This window comes from Mesocricetus auratus, unplaced genomic scaffold (assembly GCF_017639785.1).
Source record: "Mesocricetus auratus isolate SY011 unplaced genomic scaffold, BCM_Maur_2.0 Super-Scaffold_100676, whole genome shotgun sequence".
Classification (NCBI taxonomy): Eukaryota; Metazoa; Chordata; class Mammalia; order Rodentia; family Cricetidae; genus Mesocricetus; species Mesocricetus auratus.
The window spans coordinates 111857095-111869714 of NW_024429266.1; the positions used below are offsets into that span (position 1 = coordinate 111857095).

The window sequence follows — 12620 nt, forward strand, 5'->3', positions numbered from 1 at the left end:
AACAAGCTTGTTTCACATGTCAATCCCAGCTCTCTCTCTCTCTCTCTCCTCCTCCCCCGGCCCCGACCAACCCCCCCCCCAGCTCCCCACCCAATCCCTACTCCACTCCACTTTTCAGGGGGGGAATCTCCAAAGTCTGTCATATCATCCGGGGCAGGGCTTTGACCCTCGCCCATGTGTCCAGGCTGAGAGTGCACCCCTTCGTGTGGAATGGGCTCCCAAAACCCATTTGGATACCATAGGTAAATACTGATCCAGTGCCTGAGGCCCCAAAGAATGCCGAGGCCCTGCTTGGCATTTTTTATGTGTTTGCAAAACCCAGAGCTTTGCACTTGCTGGGCAATGGTTCTACCACTGAGCTACATCGCAACCCTTAGTTTTCAGCAGGTTCTCAATATGTGGTTTAGACTGACCTTGAACTCACTGCCCTTCTAGACATTTCCTCAGGGCTGGAATGACAGGCCTGGACCACGGACAGTAAAAAAAGTTTGTTTCTGACAGAGATCATTTTGGGAAGCCTTCCCCATATAACCCTTTTACATCTAAGAGCCAAAGTCCTCGTGTTTCTCAAAGCTTGTTGATGGTAAAAGACACAATGATCTCTCTTAAAGGGCCATGTCCCATGACATGCACACTTGCAAAAATAATTTTCCATGAGCCTTTCCATAGCATTTTATGGACAAGAGACAAGTGAAAAGTTCAATCCAAATTTGTAAATATGTAAGTCTTCATTCAACCTCAGGATCAAGTGACTTCCTCCCAGGAAAAAGCCAGAGAGCCAAAGGAATGATGCCAGCCCTGCTATGGTAAGAAGGGTAGTATGTGATGGGTGAACCTGCCATGGAGACTGTGTGCGGGCTACTTTCATGCCAACTTGACACAAACTAGAGTCATATGGAAATAGAAACTCTCAATTGAGAAAATGTCCCCAGCTAGAAAGACCCTGCTCACTGCGGGCAGTTTCACTCCTCGGCAGTGTCCAGGGTGCTATAAGAAAGCAGGCTGAGCAAGCCAAGAGCTGCAAAGAACTAAGCAGCACCCCTCCGTGGGCGCTGCATTAGTTCCTGACCTGACTTCCCTAGTTGATGACTACAAGCTGTAAGATGGAATAAACCCTTTCCTCCCCAAGTGGCTTTCTATCACAGAGTTTTGTCGAAGCAACAGAAACCTAAGACAGACAGACTGATCAAGCTGTTACATCTCATATTTCCTGTTCAAAATCTTCAGAAAGTTCCAAGCATTAGCCAAAATTACACTAATAGGGCAGTATGCTGGGAAACCCAACCACCTAGATGCCCCCAAATGACTTAAGGGACGATCCATACATTTGGCCTTCCCTTTGTCCACACATCCTCCTGCCCAGTCGTCTGTAAACCCCACTTTCCCAGTTTCCCAACTGTCAAAACAAAACTTTCTTAGGAGATGGGACTTAGCCTTTGTGCATCCTAGAGCAAGCAACTGTGTGCCCTGCTTCGGAAGAGAAGTCTCCGAAACCAACTCCTAAAACCATCTTCCTGGGCTGGGGAATGCATTCATCAATTGACGCCTTACCTATCACTGAATTAAATGTGCAAACTGACATCTACTTTTATGGGTCCCGAGTGTAATTCTTCAATTGTCACTTAGAGAAACAAAAAAAGAGACCCACTATAAAAGTAGTTATTTATCCCTCTTGTCAAGTGATCTCGGAAGAGACTCATTACAGAACAGAACCGTGTGTCAGCATATTTAATTACAGAAGATAAAATGGGAAATTAATCCAAGTCTCCCGAACAGTCCAAGAACCAACTCCCGGAGCTCTGAAAGGCTCGCCTGCCCAACACACCCCACCGTAAACTGACGACGAGAGACCCAGCCGGGAACGGGAGTCCGCCCCAGGAGCATAGTTAAAGGCTCACCTATGGTACTCCAGGTACTCATCTACCGCCTCCGCGCCGCCGGGAGGCAACGTCAGCCGCTCCATGGCCACGGGAAGAGAAAGGAGCCCTCGCCTCGAGCTCTGCGCCCTGCAGCTGCCAGACAGGATCCACCCGACCTGCGCGCGACTGCAGCGTTTCCTCCTGAAACAGTTCGGCCCCGCCCAGACATGCACGCCCCGCCCCCTCGTGACTCCGCCCTCTCCACAGGCCCCACCTTCCCCCCCACGGCGCGCTTAGCTCCGCCTCCTTAGTTCCGCCCTCGTCCCTGCAGCTCCGCCCGTTTAGCACCACCCTCTTCCCTCAGTTCCTCCCCTATTATCCACGCCCTAGCCTCTGGGCTCCGGCCCACTTAGCTCCGCCCTCACCCTCTCCAGAGCAGCACCTCTCCCTAGCGCCACGCCCTCCCCTTGCGTCCCGCCTATCCTAGCACCACGCCCCTCCCTCATTCCGAGCACGCCCTAGCCACGCCCCACTGTGGCCGGCCCCGCCCTGCTGCTCCGCCTCCGTACTGACCTGGCCAAATCTCTCCACCAACCTTCATGATTGCCCGTGTAGCCCACGCGTCTACCTGGAGCGCCTCTTTGGTCCTTGAACCTAACTTAGCTTGACTATCACCGCCCTACTCAGTACCTGAGAACCGCAAGCTGCCTTCTTCTGCCTAGGCCCAGGTCGCAAAATAGATGCTGTTTGCCCCCTTCCTCAAGCATTATACTTGTCATTGCTCCGTTCCCAGAGACTCCTGAAGAGCAAGGAAGTCCAATGCCTGGATACAATGGGATCACAAAATAGGGCTTGGTACAGCTCTTTTCATTTCATCCGCCTCTTGAAATATAAGTGGTCTTGGAGAGGTAGCCACTTGGAGCGGTTAGGGTAAGTGCTTGCTGAGTAATCCCAAGTACCAGAGTTCAGAACCCAGCACCCACATAACAAACCAGACATCTCACAGGCACCTTATACCAGTTTCAAGGTGGTCGGAGACAGGAAAATCAACCTAGCCAAGAAAAGTCCAACCCTGGATTCAGGAAGTGACTACCTGAAAGAACTAGATGGATTGTGGTAGAGGAAAACACCAAACTCCCTTCTCTCTCTGTGTGTTTAGTACAGGTGACAAGAAAAAAAAGTTCTCTAAAGAAAGTTATAACAGATCTGAGGAAGAACAAATAGAAATAATTCAACCAAGTTCTTGCCGTCGGGGTTAGAGCCCAGAGCCTCCGCGGTGCTACCTAAGAACTGTACCGCCAAACTATACACCTGGCTCCAAGCTAAGACTGTTCGACGTGTTAAAAGAATCTCCACAAGCCGGGCGTTGGTGGCGCACGCCTTTAATCCCAGCACTCGGGAGGCAGAGGCAGGTGGATCACTGTGAGTTCGAGACCAGCCTGGTCTACCAAGTGAGTTCCAGGACAGCCTCCAAAGCCACAGGGAAACCCTGTCTCGAAAAACCAAAAAAAAAAAAAAAATCTCCACAAGTTTTACATAAAGATGGAATTAGCACCCATTAGGTATTCAGCCATAAATTGTTCTGGCAAGTAGGGAAGGGGGAAGAAATCCACCGCTACTTCGGAGAAAGGAGTCCTCGAACACTGAAGCTCTCTGGGGACCAGATTTAGCATCCTTTGTTAATCTTCATGCTTAGCAGACAATTGCATTTTTACAGAGTCAAGGTTCCTAGCAACTTGCATGCAGCAGGTCGATTGTGGCTGTTTCCCAACAGTGAGTTTCCACTTCAGTGCTCTATCAACTCTGCTATGTCTCCTAGTCAGGAAGATGACGATTTTTGAGAGAAAGTCTCACCATGAAATACTGCTTGATTTAGAACTCACTATGCTGCCTGGGCTGGTTCACACTTGTGTTCCTCTTGTCTCTGCTTCCCAGGTGCTTGCCATGGAGATGTTCCTAATGTTAAACTTTTTTGTTTCTACTCTTTTTTTATTAATTTATTTTTTACATCCCAATCCCAGTTCCCCCTCCCTCCTTTCCTCCTAATCCCTCAATCCTCCCTCCTCCCATCTGCTCCATGGAGAGGGTGAGGCCTCCTCTAGAAAGTCTACTGAGTCTGTCCCATCATCTAGTTGAGGCAGGACCAAGGCACCTCTCCACCCCACACCCCTGTGTCTAGACTGAGCAAGGTGTCTCTCCTATAGAATGGGCTCCACTAAGTCAATTTGTACATCAGAGTTAGATCTTGGGCCCACTGCTGGTGGCTTCATAATGCTAAACTTTTTACTGTTCTTAATGTTGTTAGCCCTTCATTCAACACCTTTTTCAAAATTATTTTTAATTAGTACACATTGTATTGGATTTCCGAAAGGCTTTTTCATACATCACTAGTTTTGTTAACTCACCCCTGCCCTTACCTTCATCCCTACTGAAACCTTTATCTCCCAGGGTTCTCCCCTCTAGTTTCCTAGCACCTGTTCCACTATCTCCTCCCCATACAGAGACCTCTTTCCCTCCACCTCTTACGGAACCTTCTGGCTTACAGACCTCTAAGACGATCCAAATAAAGACATAAATATGCAAGCTTGAAACTGACACCCACACTGAGAAATAACACATGCCATTTGTCTTTCTGGGTTTGGGTTACCTCCCTTAGCACAATATCGTACTGTTCATTCTCCTGCAGATTTTACTTTTCTTTCCAGATGAATAAAACCCTTTGTAAATGTATACCACATTTTCATTGGCCAAGCAGCAATTGATGGACATCCACTCTGATTCCATTTCCTAGCTACTTTGCAAAGAACCACAGAAAATACGGGTGTGCAACTGTGACTGTGGAATCCTTAGGATACATGCCAGAAATAGTATAGCTGGGCCACACAGTAGTTATATTTTCAGCTTTTTGAGAAACCTTCACACTACTTTCCACAGTGGGTATACCAGATTACACTCACATCAACAACAGAGAAGGATGTCTTTCCCCACATCCTTGCCAGAATTTGTATTTTTTTTTCTCGGTGAAGAGCAATTCTGAATGGGATGAAATGGAATCCCAAAGGTGTTTTAATTTTCAGTTCCCTGGTGGCTAAGTAGATTAAGTACTTTTCAGAGTATGTATTAACCATTTGTGTTTCTTTTGTTTGTTTGTTTGTTTAGTTTTTTCAAGACAGGGTTTCTCTGTGTAGCTCTAGCTGTACTATAACTTGCTCTGCGGACCAGGCTGACCTCCAATTCAGAAATTTGCCTGCCTCTGCCTCCAGAATGCTGGGATTAAAGGTGGCCTGGCTCCATTTGCGTCTCTTGAAAATTCTCTGTAGCCCATGTATTGATTGGGTTGTGTGTTTTCTTTATGTTTAGTTTATTGAATTCTTTGTGTTTTCTAGATACTAATCCTCTGTCAAATGTATGGCTTTCAAAGATTTTCTCCCAATCTATAATCAGTCTCTTAATTTGCTTATTGATTTCCTCTGTTCTTGCTTTTAGTTTTATAGACAGCATTTATTGATCTTTGGCCTTCCTGGGCAATCAGAGTCCTGTTCAGAAACTCCTTGCCTATGCCTATCTTGAAATGCACTCCCTGATTTCTCAATTATCCATTTCAGAGTTCCATGATTCTGAGGTTCTTGATCCATTTGGCGTTGTTTCATGCAGGGTGGAAGTAAGAATCCAGTTTCATTCTTTTGCAAATAGACATCTGTTTTCCTAAGCACTGTTTGTTGAAGAGACTGACTTTTCTCTAAAGTGTATTTTTTACATCTTTGTCAAAAAACAGGTAGCTCATGGTTGCAAGGCCTTGTTTGTCTAGGCGTGAGCACAAAATCCCACAAATCCCTGTGCTTGGTTTGAAATCCCACTAACCTCTACCCTGGAAATCTCCACATTGGAAAACTCCTCCTTGGTTAGAGTTGTTCCAAGGTGGTTGGTTTGAGACTATTATGAATGAGATTGCTTCCCTGACTTCTTTTCCAGTATATTTGTCTTTGGTATATGAAAAGGATAATGATTTTAGTGTATTAATTTTGTATCCCCCATTTTGCTGGAAATGTTTGTCAGCTCTGTTTCCTGGCAATGTCTTTAGGTTTCTTATGTATGGAATCATAATGTGCACTTGGTGAATCTTAGACTTCTTCCTTCCCCATTTGTATCACTTTTATTTGCTTCTCACGTCTTACTACTCTAGATAAGACTTCTAGCTCTATATCGAGTAAGAGTGGAGAGAGAGTGGACACCTTTGTCTTGTTCCTTGTGCTGGTAGTGTTGGTAGCGATGCTTTGAGTTTTTCTTCCATTATAATGCTGGCTATAGATTTTTTTCATGCTGAGATAATTTCTTTATTCTGAATTTCTTCAGGACTTTTTTTTTTTTGGGGTTTTTCGAGACAGAATTTCTCTGTAGCTTTGGAGCCTTTCCTGGAACTCACTTTGTAGACAAGGCTGGCCTGGAACTCACAGAGATCCACCTGCCTCTGCCTCCAGAGTGCTGGGATTAAGCAGGTGTGCCACCATCGCCTGGTTCTTCAGGACTTTTTTTTTTTTTTTTTGGTTTTTCGAGACAGAGTTTCCTGCAGCTTTGGAGGCTGTCCTGGCACTCGCTCTTGTAGACCAGGCTGGTCCTGAACTCACAGAGATCCTCCTGCCTCTGCCTCCCGAGTGCTAGGATTAAAGGCGTGCGCCACCAACGCCCGGCTCTTCAGGGCTTTTTAACATGAAAGAATGTTAGATTTTGTCAAAAGCTTTTTCTGTATCAATAGAGGTGACCATGTGATTTCTGTCCTTGTGTCCATTACGAAATTTATAACATTTATTGATTTGTATCTATTGAAGATCACAACCTTGTTCAGTCAGGCTATCAACATCAAGGCAAAACTTCCACCAGCAAAAATATGGCCACTTTCTGAAGGCAGAGGTGATAGTTAACAAGTTCTTAGTAAAGAATATTTTAATTGAGATATGTACATTGTTATCTGAGACATAATGCTATTGTTGATGCAACACAGAGCATGACTTGTGTATGTACTGAAAGCCAAAACAAGTTGTGAGACTTGCTTTCCTGAAATATACATTTTTTTGAAGCAGAACGGTCTGAAACTAAGCCTGCAGTATCTCTAAGGTATGACTGTTCATAGCATCTGAGAAAGACAATAGGCACACAGTAAGAAAAATAATCCAACAACTCGGTTGGTAAAGGGCTTCCCACACAAGCGTGAGGACCTGAGTTTGAGGTCCCGAATCCATGTTAAAAGCTGGACTGAGGGCGCCCGGGCTTGTAATCCCACTGCTGAGGAGACAAAGGCCAGTAGCCAGCCAGCCTAGCCTAATTAGAAAGCCCCAGGTCCCACTGAGATCATATCATGGAAAAAACAGGTGGCTAGTACCTAAGGAATGATACCCAAGATGCACTTCACACACACACACACACACACACACACACACACACACCACATAACCACATACACAAACCATATATATATATATATGTCGATATATGTGCATATACATAAAATAAAATTGCTTGATACATATTTTAAGTCCAAAAAATATTATATGGACAGAGTGAGTCCCCTGTCCATCCCTTTTCAGGGTCCTTCCCATCTTCCTGTAGAGGCAGGTTTCAGTCCCATTTAACAGCTTCTCTTTTTATTAACTACTTTCCACTAAATTGTCATAACTCAGCCATGTACTAGCAAGCTTAGAAGTCTGTCAGGCACGCATGCATTTTTATAGAGACTATTTAAGACCAAAAATAATTCAAATATTAGATAAATGGGCAATACTAAGATCAAGTTCACTGGAGACCAAGCCTGGTCTACCGAGCAAGTCCCAGGACAGGCTCCAAAACAATGCAGAGAAACCCTGTCTCGAAAAACCAAAAAAAAAAAAAAAAAAAATCAAGTTCACATGTAAGGGAAGGGTTTCCATGCAGCTCTCTCCAGTCATACCGGTGTTTGCTGATAGCAGTCTTGCATTCCGGATGCACCCAGCCCTGCTTTAGGAGCAACTAAATTAACAAAGACAAATAGCAAAAATCACCAGGCCCTATGAGCTTGTAGGAGACTGGCAAGGGAGTGTCTGAGTAGGCAAAAGTGCTTAATGGGTCCAGAGGGAAATAATTAAACGTGCTCAGCACAATTACACCCTCTCCAGGAAGATGCCAGAGCAGTGATTTTCTGCAGAAAGTGAACCACACAAAAAGTCAGCATGACAAATTGGAGTATGAGACCAAACAGAAAATGTAGTCCTAACTCTATGTTGCTTTATATAAAATTAACATTTTGCTAATCAGAACAGTGCACTTGAATGTGGCCTGCTAGATAAGATCCAATTGTAGTTTCCCTCTAAAACATAGCTAAGTTGGTCCAGGGGGTAGGACGATAGACAGAGAGCTATGAAAATGGCCTATGCAAGTAAGTTAGATGTTTCGTACATTTAATCCTCATAAAACATATGAAATAAGAACCATCTGCATTTTGCAAGGACATGTTCTGCAAACAACAGAAAAATCCAACCAGCAGTGGCTTAAGCATAAATTTTGGCGAAAGTGTTTTCTTATGACTCTGCAGAAGTGGTAGGCAGCTGCTAGCATTGGTTCCGGGCATTTCTCCATGGTTGCAGGAACAGTCAATGACTCCAGAAATTATACCCAACTTCAAGGAGGAGAAAAGAAGGGTCAACAGTATCAGCTGTCATTTTGCCAAGTTTGATTTTCCTAGATACCTCCCTGGAGCATAGACTCCATTCTATTGTAATTAAAGGATTCATTGATTAGCTGCTAGCCGGATGAACTTATCTCAGAGCCAAATTTGAGATTGCTGTGAGAAGGGGCTTGAGGAAGGATTTTTAAAGCCAAAAACTGCAAGAAGACCTTCAGTATTTGCACAAGCAAGCAAAATCAGCCTGTTCTGCCAAGTTAAGTGGTTAAAACAACTCTTGGGTATCCATATAAGCAAGTGACAGAAGCAAAAAATACTTGTTAGTCATATAACAAGTAGATAGTCAAGGCTATACATCTTTGGGTGGGGGGGTCACTGAGTCAGGGTTACTAGGAACTTATTTTCCAGGGACTGAAGTCAGAGACCAACAGCTGGTGGGTACCAAGCATAAAATGGAGTTTCTTTAGCCATAACAGTTTTCACTGTGTCACTCACCAGAACAGTGTCACATGGCCTCCTCTAGACACAAGGAAAGCTGAGCAAACAAGCTTACGTTTCCAGGAGACGCTCACAAATGTGTTAGTTTAAAAACAAAACGAAAGGTCCAGTCCACAGGGTCTGTCATGGATCTCCCTTGAACTGTGTCTGCTCAAGCACAAGCACACAAGGTCTCCCCATGCAGGAGTTTCACACAGGATGCGTTCACAGACCACTGAGGAAGCCTTTGTTAAAGTAAGAAAATACAGAACGTGGGCTACAGGACAGACAAATGAACTAGAAGCTTTCAGAAAAGTTTTCATTTCAGATTTCAGTGTCTTCCTGTTTGCCACCTTCAGCCAGGTATGGTGCTACACACCTTTAATTCCAGCACACGGAAGGATCTCTGTGAGTTCAAGACCAGCCTGGTCAATATAATTCCAGGTGAGTTCAGCCAGGACTGCAGAGTGACACCATGTTTAAAAAAAAAAAAAACTACATACACACACATACACACACACACACACACACACACACACACACACACACACACACACATGTGCACATACACACACACTCCAATACTCTCTCCCTCTGAACTCTGGGCATGGCAAGCATCCTGCCCTCCTAAACACCTTTTCCCACTACCACACTGTAAACAGCTCTGGGGACTTCTGGAGTCTTCAGCCTATAATGCATACTGTTGCTCTCTTTCCTGTAGGTGGCAAACTTCTTGAAAGAATTCTTTGGGAGCTTCTCCCTACTTGTGCCCTGAGGGGAATGAACTGACTTGACTTCAGCAAAGCCCCGGCCTGCCTCCTGTTACCTCTCACAGAAGCAACAGCTACCAGTAAGATTGCTTCCACAAGGCCAGCGTTGACACACAGCATACAGCTAGAAAAATGTGATAAGTGGGTATAAGTTGAGTTTGTTTTGTAAAGCCCCATTGGGAATATACTTTAAATGCCTGAAATTAGGCCTTGCATATAGTGTTAGCCCTGACTTGTCAATATTATCTACTGACATTTTGCAGTCTGAATTGTCACAGATAGCCATGTTGTCTTCGTTTTGAAGGGAATGCTGTGTTCAAGACTGAATGAGATTAACACAGAAAAAGTGAATATATTCCAGAAAGGGAAAGTTCTTGCTTTTAACTTATTTCATTCATACATGTAAACATCTCACATTATAAATTAAAACCGAAAGTTAAAAAAAATGGCCAATTGCCCTTTTCTTTCTCTGGCTCTTTCCCTTACTTCATAGTCTTAAGGCTGAATAGGAAGATAGAAAAGGTGGGGCACTAGGAAGCCAGCTCCCTCAATACATTTCATGAGGATCTGAGTTCAATCCAAGGCACCCAATATAAAAAGATGGACATTAAAGCTGGGTGCTGGTGGCGCACACCTTTAATCCCAGCACTCAGGAGGCAGAGGAAGGCGGATCTCTGTGAGTTCAAGGCCAGTCTGGGCTATAGAGCGAGTGCCAGGATAGGCTCCAAAGCTACACAGAGAAACTGTATCTGGAAAAAACCAAAAACAAACAAACAAAAAGCAGCTGGACATCGTGGAGTGTGCCTGCAGTACCAGTGTAAGGCAGGCAGAGGCAGAAGAACCCCGAAGCTTGCTGGACTGCCAGTCCTAGCCTCAACAGGCCCAGGCCAGCAAGGGACAAACTAGGTTTGGGGCATGGAGTTGGAGTAGAGGTAGTACAGGTCTTTAATCTCATCTCTAGAGCAGAAAAGGCAGGTGTGTCTCTGAGTTCAAGGCCAGCCTGGGCTACACAATAAGACCCTGTCTTTAAATTTTTAAAAAAATCCCTCTGGGTCTGGAGAGATGGCTCGGCAGTTAGAAACTCACACTGCTCTTGCAGAGGCCCCAAGTTTAGTTTCCAGCACACAAACATGCAGCAGCTCACACTACCTGCAACTTCAGCTCCAGGGGACCCAGTACCCTCCTCTTTGCTTTTTTAAGATTTATTTATTTCATGTGCATAGGTGTTTTGCCTGCATATGTCTATGTGAGGGTGTTGGATTCTGGAACTGGAGTTACAGACAGTTGTGAGCTGCCATGTGGGTACTGGGAACTGAACCCAGATCCTCTGGAAGAGCAGCCAGTACTCTTAACCTCTCCAGGCCTGCAAAACTTTTTTTTGTGGGGGGGTGTCAAGACAGAGTTTCTCTGTGTAATAGTTCTGACAGTCCTGGAACTCACTTTGTAGACTAGACCGGCCTTGAACTTACTGAGATCTGCCAGCCTCTGTGTCCCAAGTGCTGGGATTAAAGGTGTGCACCACCACTGCCTGCCCAATACCCTCTTCTGAATCAAAGGGCACTGCACAAATATGCTCAAACCCACACTGAGATATAGCCATATACACATAATTAAAATAAAATCTCCTTAATTTTTTTAAGATAAGCTGGGCATGGTAGCATAAGTCTTTAATGCCACTGCTAGAGAAACAGAGACACACATGTCTCTGTGAGTTTTAGGTTCAGTCTGGTTTATATATTGAATTCTAGGCCAGTCAGAGCGACATAAGACACACAGCCTTGTCTCCAAATTTTTTAAGTAAAACAAAGTGGAGCTCAGTTGCATAAGCATAAGGACCTGAGTTCAAATGCCCAGAATGCGTGTAAAAAGCCTGGTGTGGTCACCAGTGCTGCCAACTCTGGCACTATCAAGGAGCAGAGAGTGAGCAATCAGTGGGGCTCGCGAGCCGTCTGCCCTGTGCTCTGTCTCAAGGCAATACGGCAGACAATGACAGAACAGGACACTCAGAGTCCTCCTTTGTCCTCCACACACCAGGCTCCTGGGCACTCACACATACACATCATATACACGCCACATACCTACAATAAAGGAAAACAAGAGCAACCTGGGGCATAGCTATTTAACAGTGACATCCAAAGTTGATCTCTAGTCCCCATACGCAAACCCACGCACTCTCAAATGTGACACACCAAAAAGTATTGAGGGCACACGGGAAAGCAAGGCGTCCCTCATCTCATCGCTGGGACCTGACTTTGGTCTCCCATGTTTGGAGTTAAGAGTTTCAACACAGCCCACAAGAAACTGATATGCCCACAGACAGCACTCTCATTTACTACCAGTATCACAAACAAGATTAGTAAGAGGAATTAAGCATGGGACCAAGATCCATGCTTTAACCCCTTTATGGAATGGATGTATAGTCAATTTTTTTTAATTTTGATACATAATGTTTCAGTCGCATATCTTCCTCAGGTAGAAACCTGCCAGTACTCTTATAAATCATTCTGTGGTTTTATGTGTTTAAAGGCAGTTCTTACAAAGAGGAAACGAGGGTACCTACCAATACTTCCTTCTCCCTGGATCTCAGCTGTAGACTGGCTTTCAACAATGTAATTCCAGACCGATTACAGCTCTGGCTGAGGCACTTGGGTATGTTTTTCTCCTCACACCTGCAGCCAATCCTCTTCAAGTGCATCTGCCTTGCTGTGGATCAGCAACCTTCTAACTTGGCTTTACTCTGCCCCTGCAATTCTTCCCTGCGGTCGGTCCCAAGCCATGGTCTCAATCAGTCACACACGCACAGAGGCCTAGGGCTCAGCAGCTCTGTGAGGATTCCTCAGGCTTCACAGCTGGCTAGCAATC

At 45.0% G+C, this 12620-nt stretch overlaps 1 protein-coding gene across 5 annotated transcripts in view; it reads right to left on the reverse strand.

Moving 5' to 3' along the window:
- Positions 1 to 12339, reverse strand: part of Fam221a (family with sequence similarity 221 member A) — a 30511-nt gene extending 18172 nt beyond the window's left edge. For 2 of the 5 annotated variants that reach the window (XM_040738780.1, XM_013126018.3), the window contains exon 1: positions 1899 to 2057. In XM_040738780.1, the coding sequence (XP_040594714.1) occupies positions 1899 to 1963 (65 nt within the window). In that variant the 5' untranslated portion in view covers positions 1964 to 2057. Of the gene's footprint in view, positions 1 to 1898; positions 2059 to 12318 lie in introns of those variants that run through there. The other 3 variants (XM_021223617.2, XM_021223615.2, XM_040738779.1) reach the window with 3 other exon arrangements.
- Between the last annotated feature and the right edge of the window lie 281 nt (positions 12340 to 12620).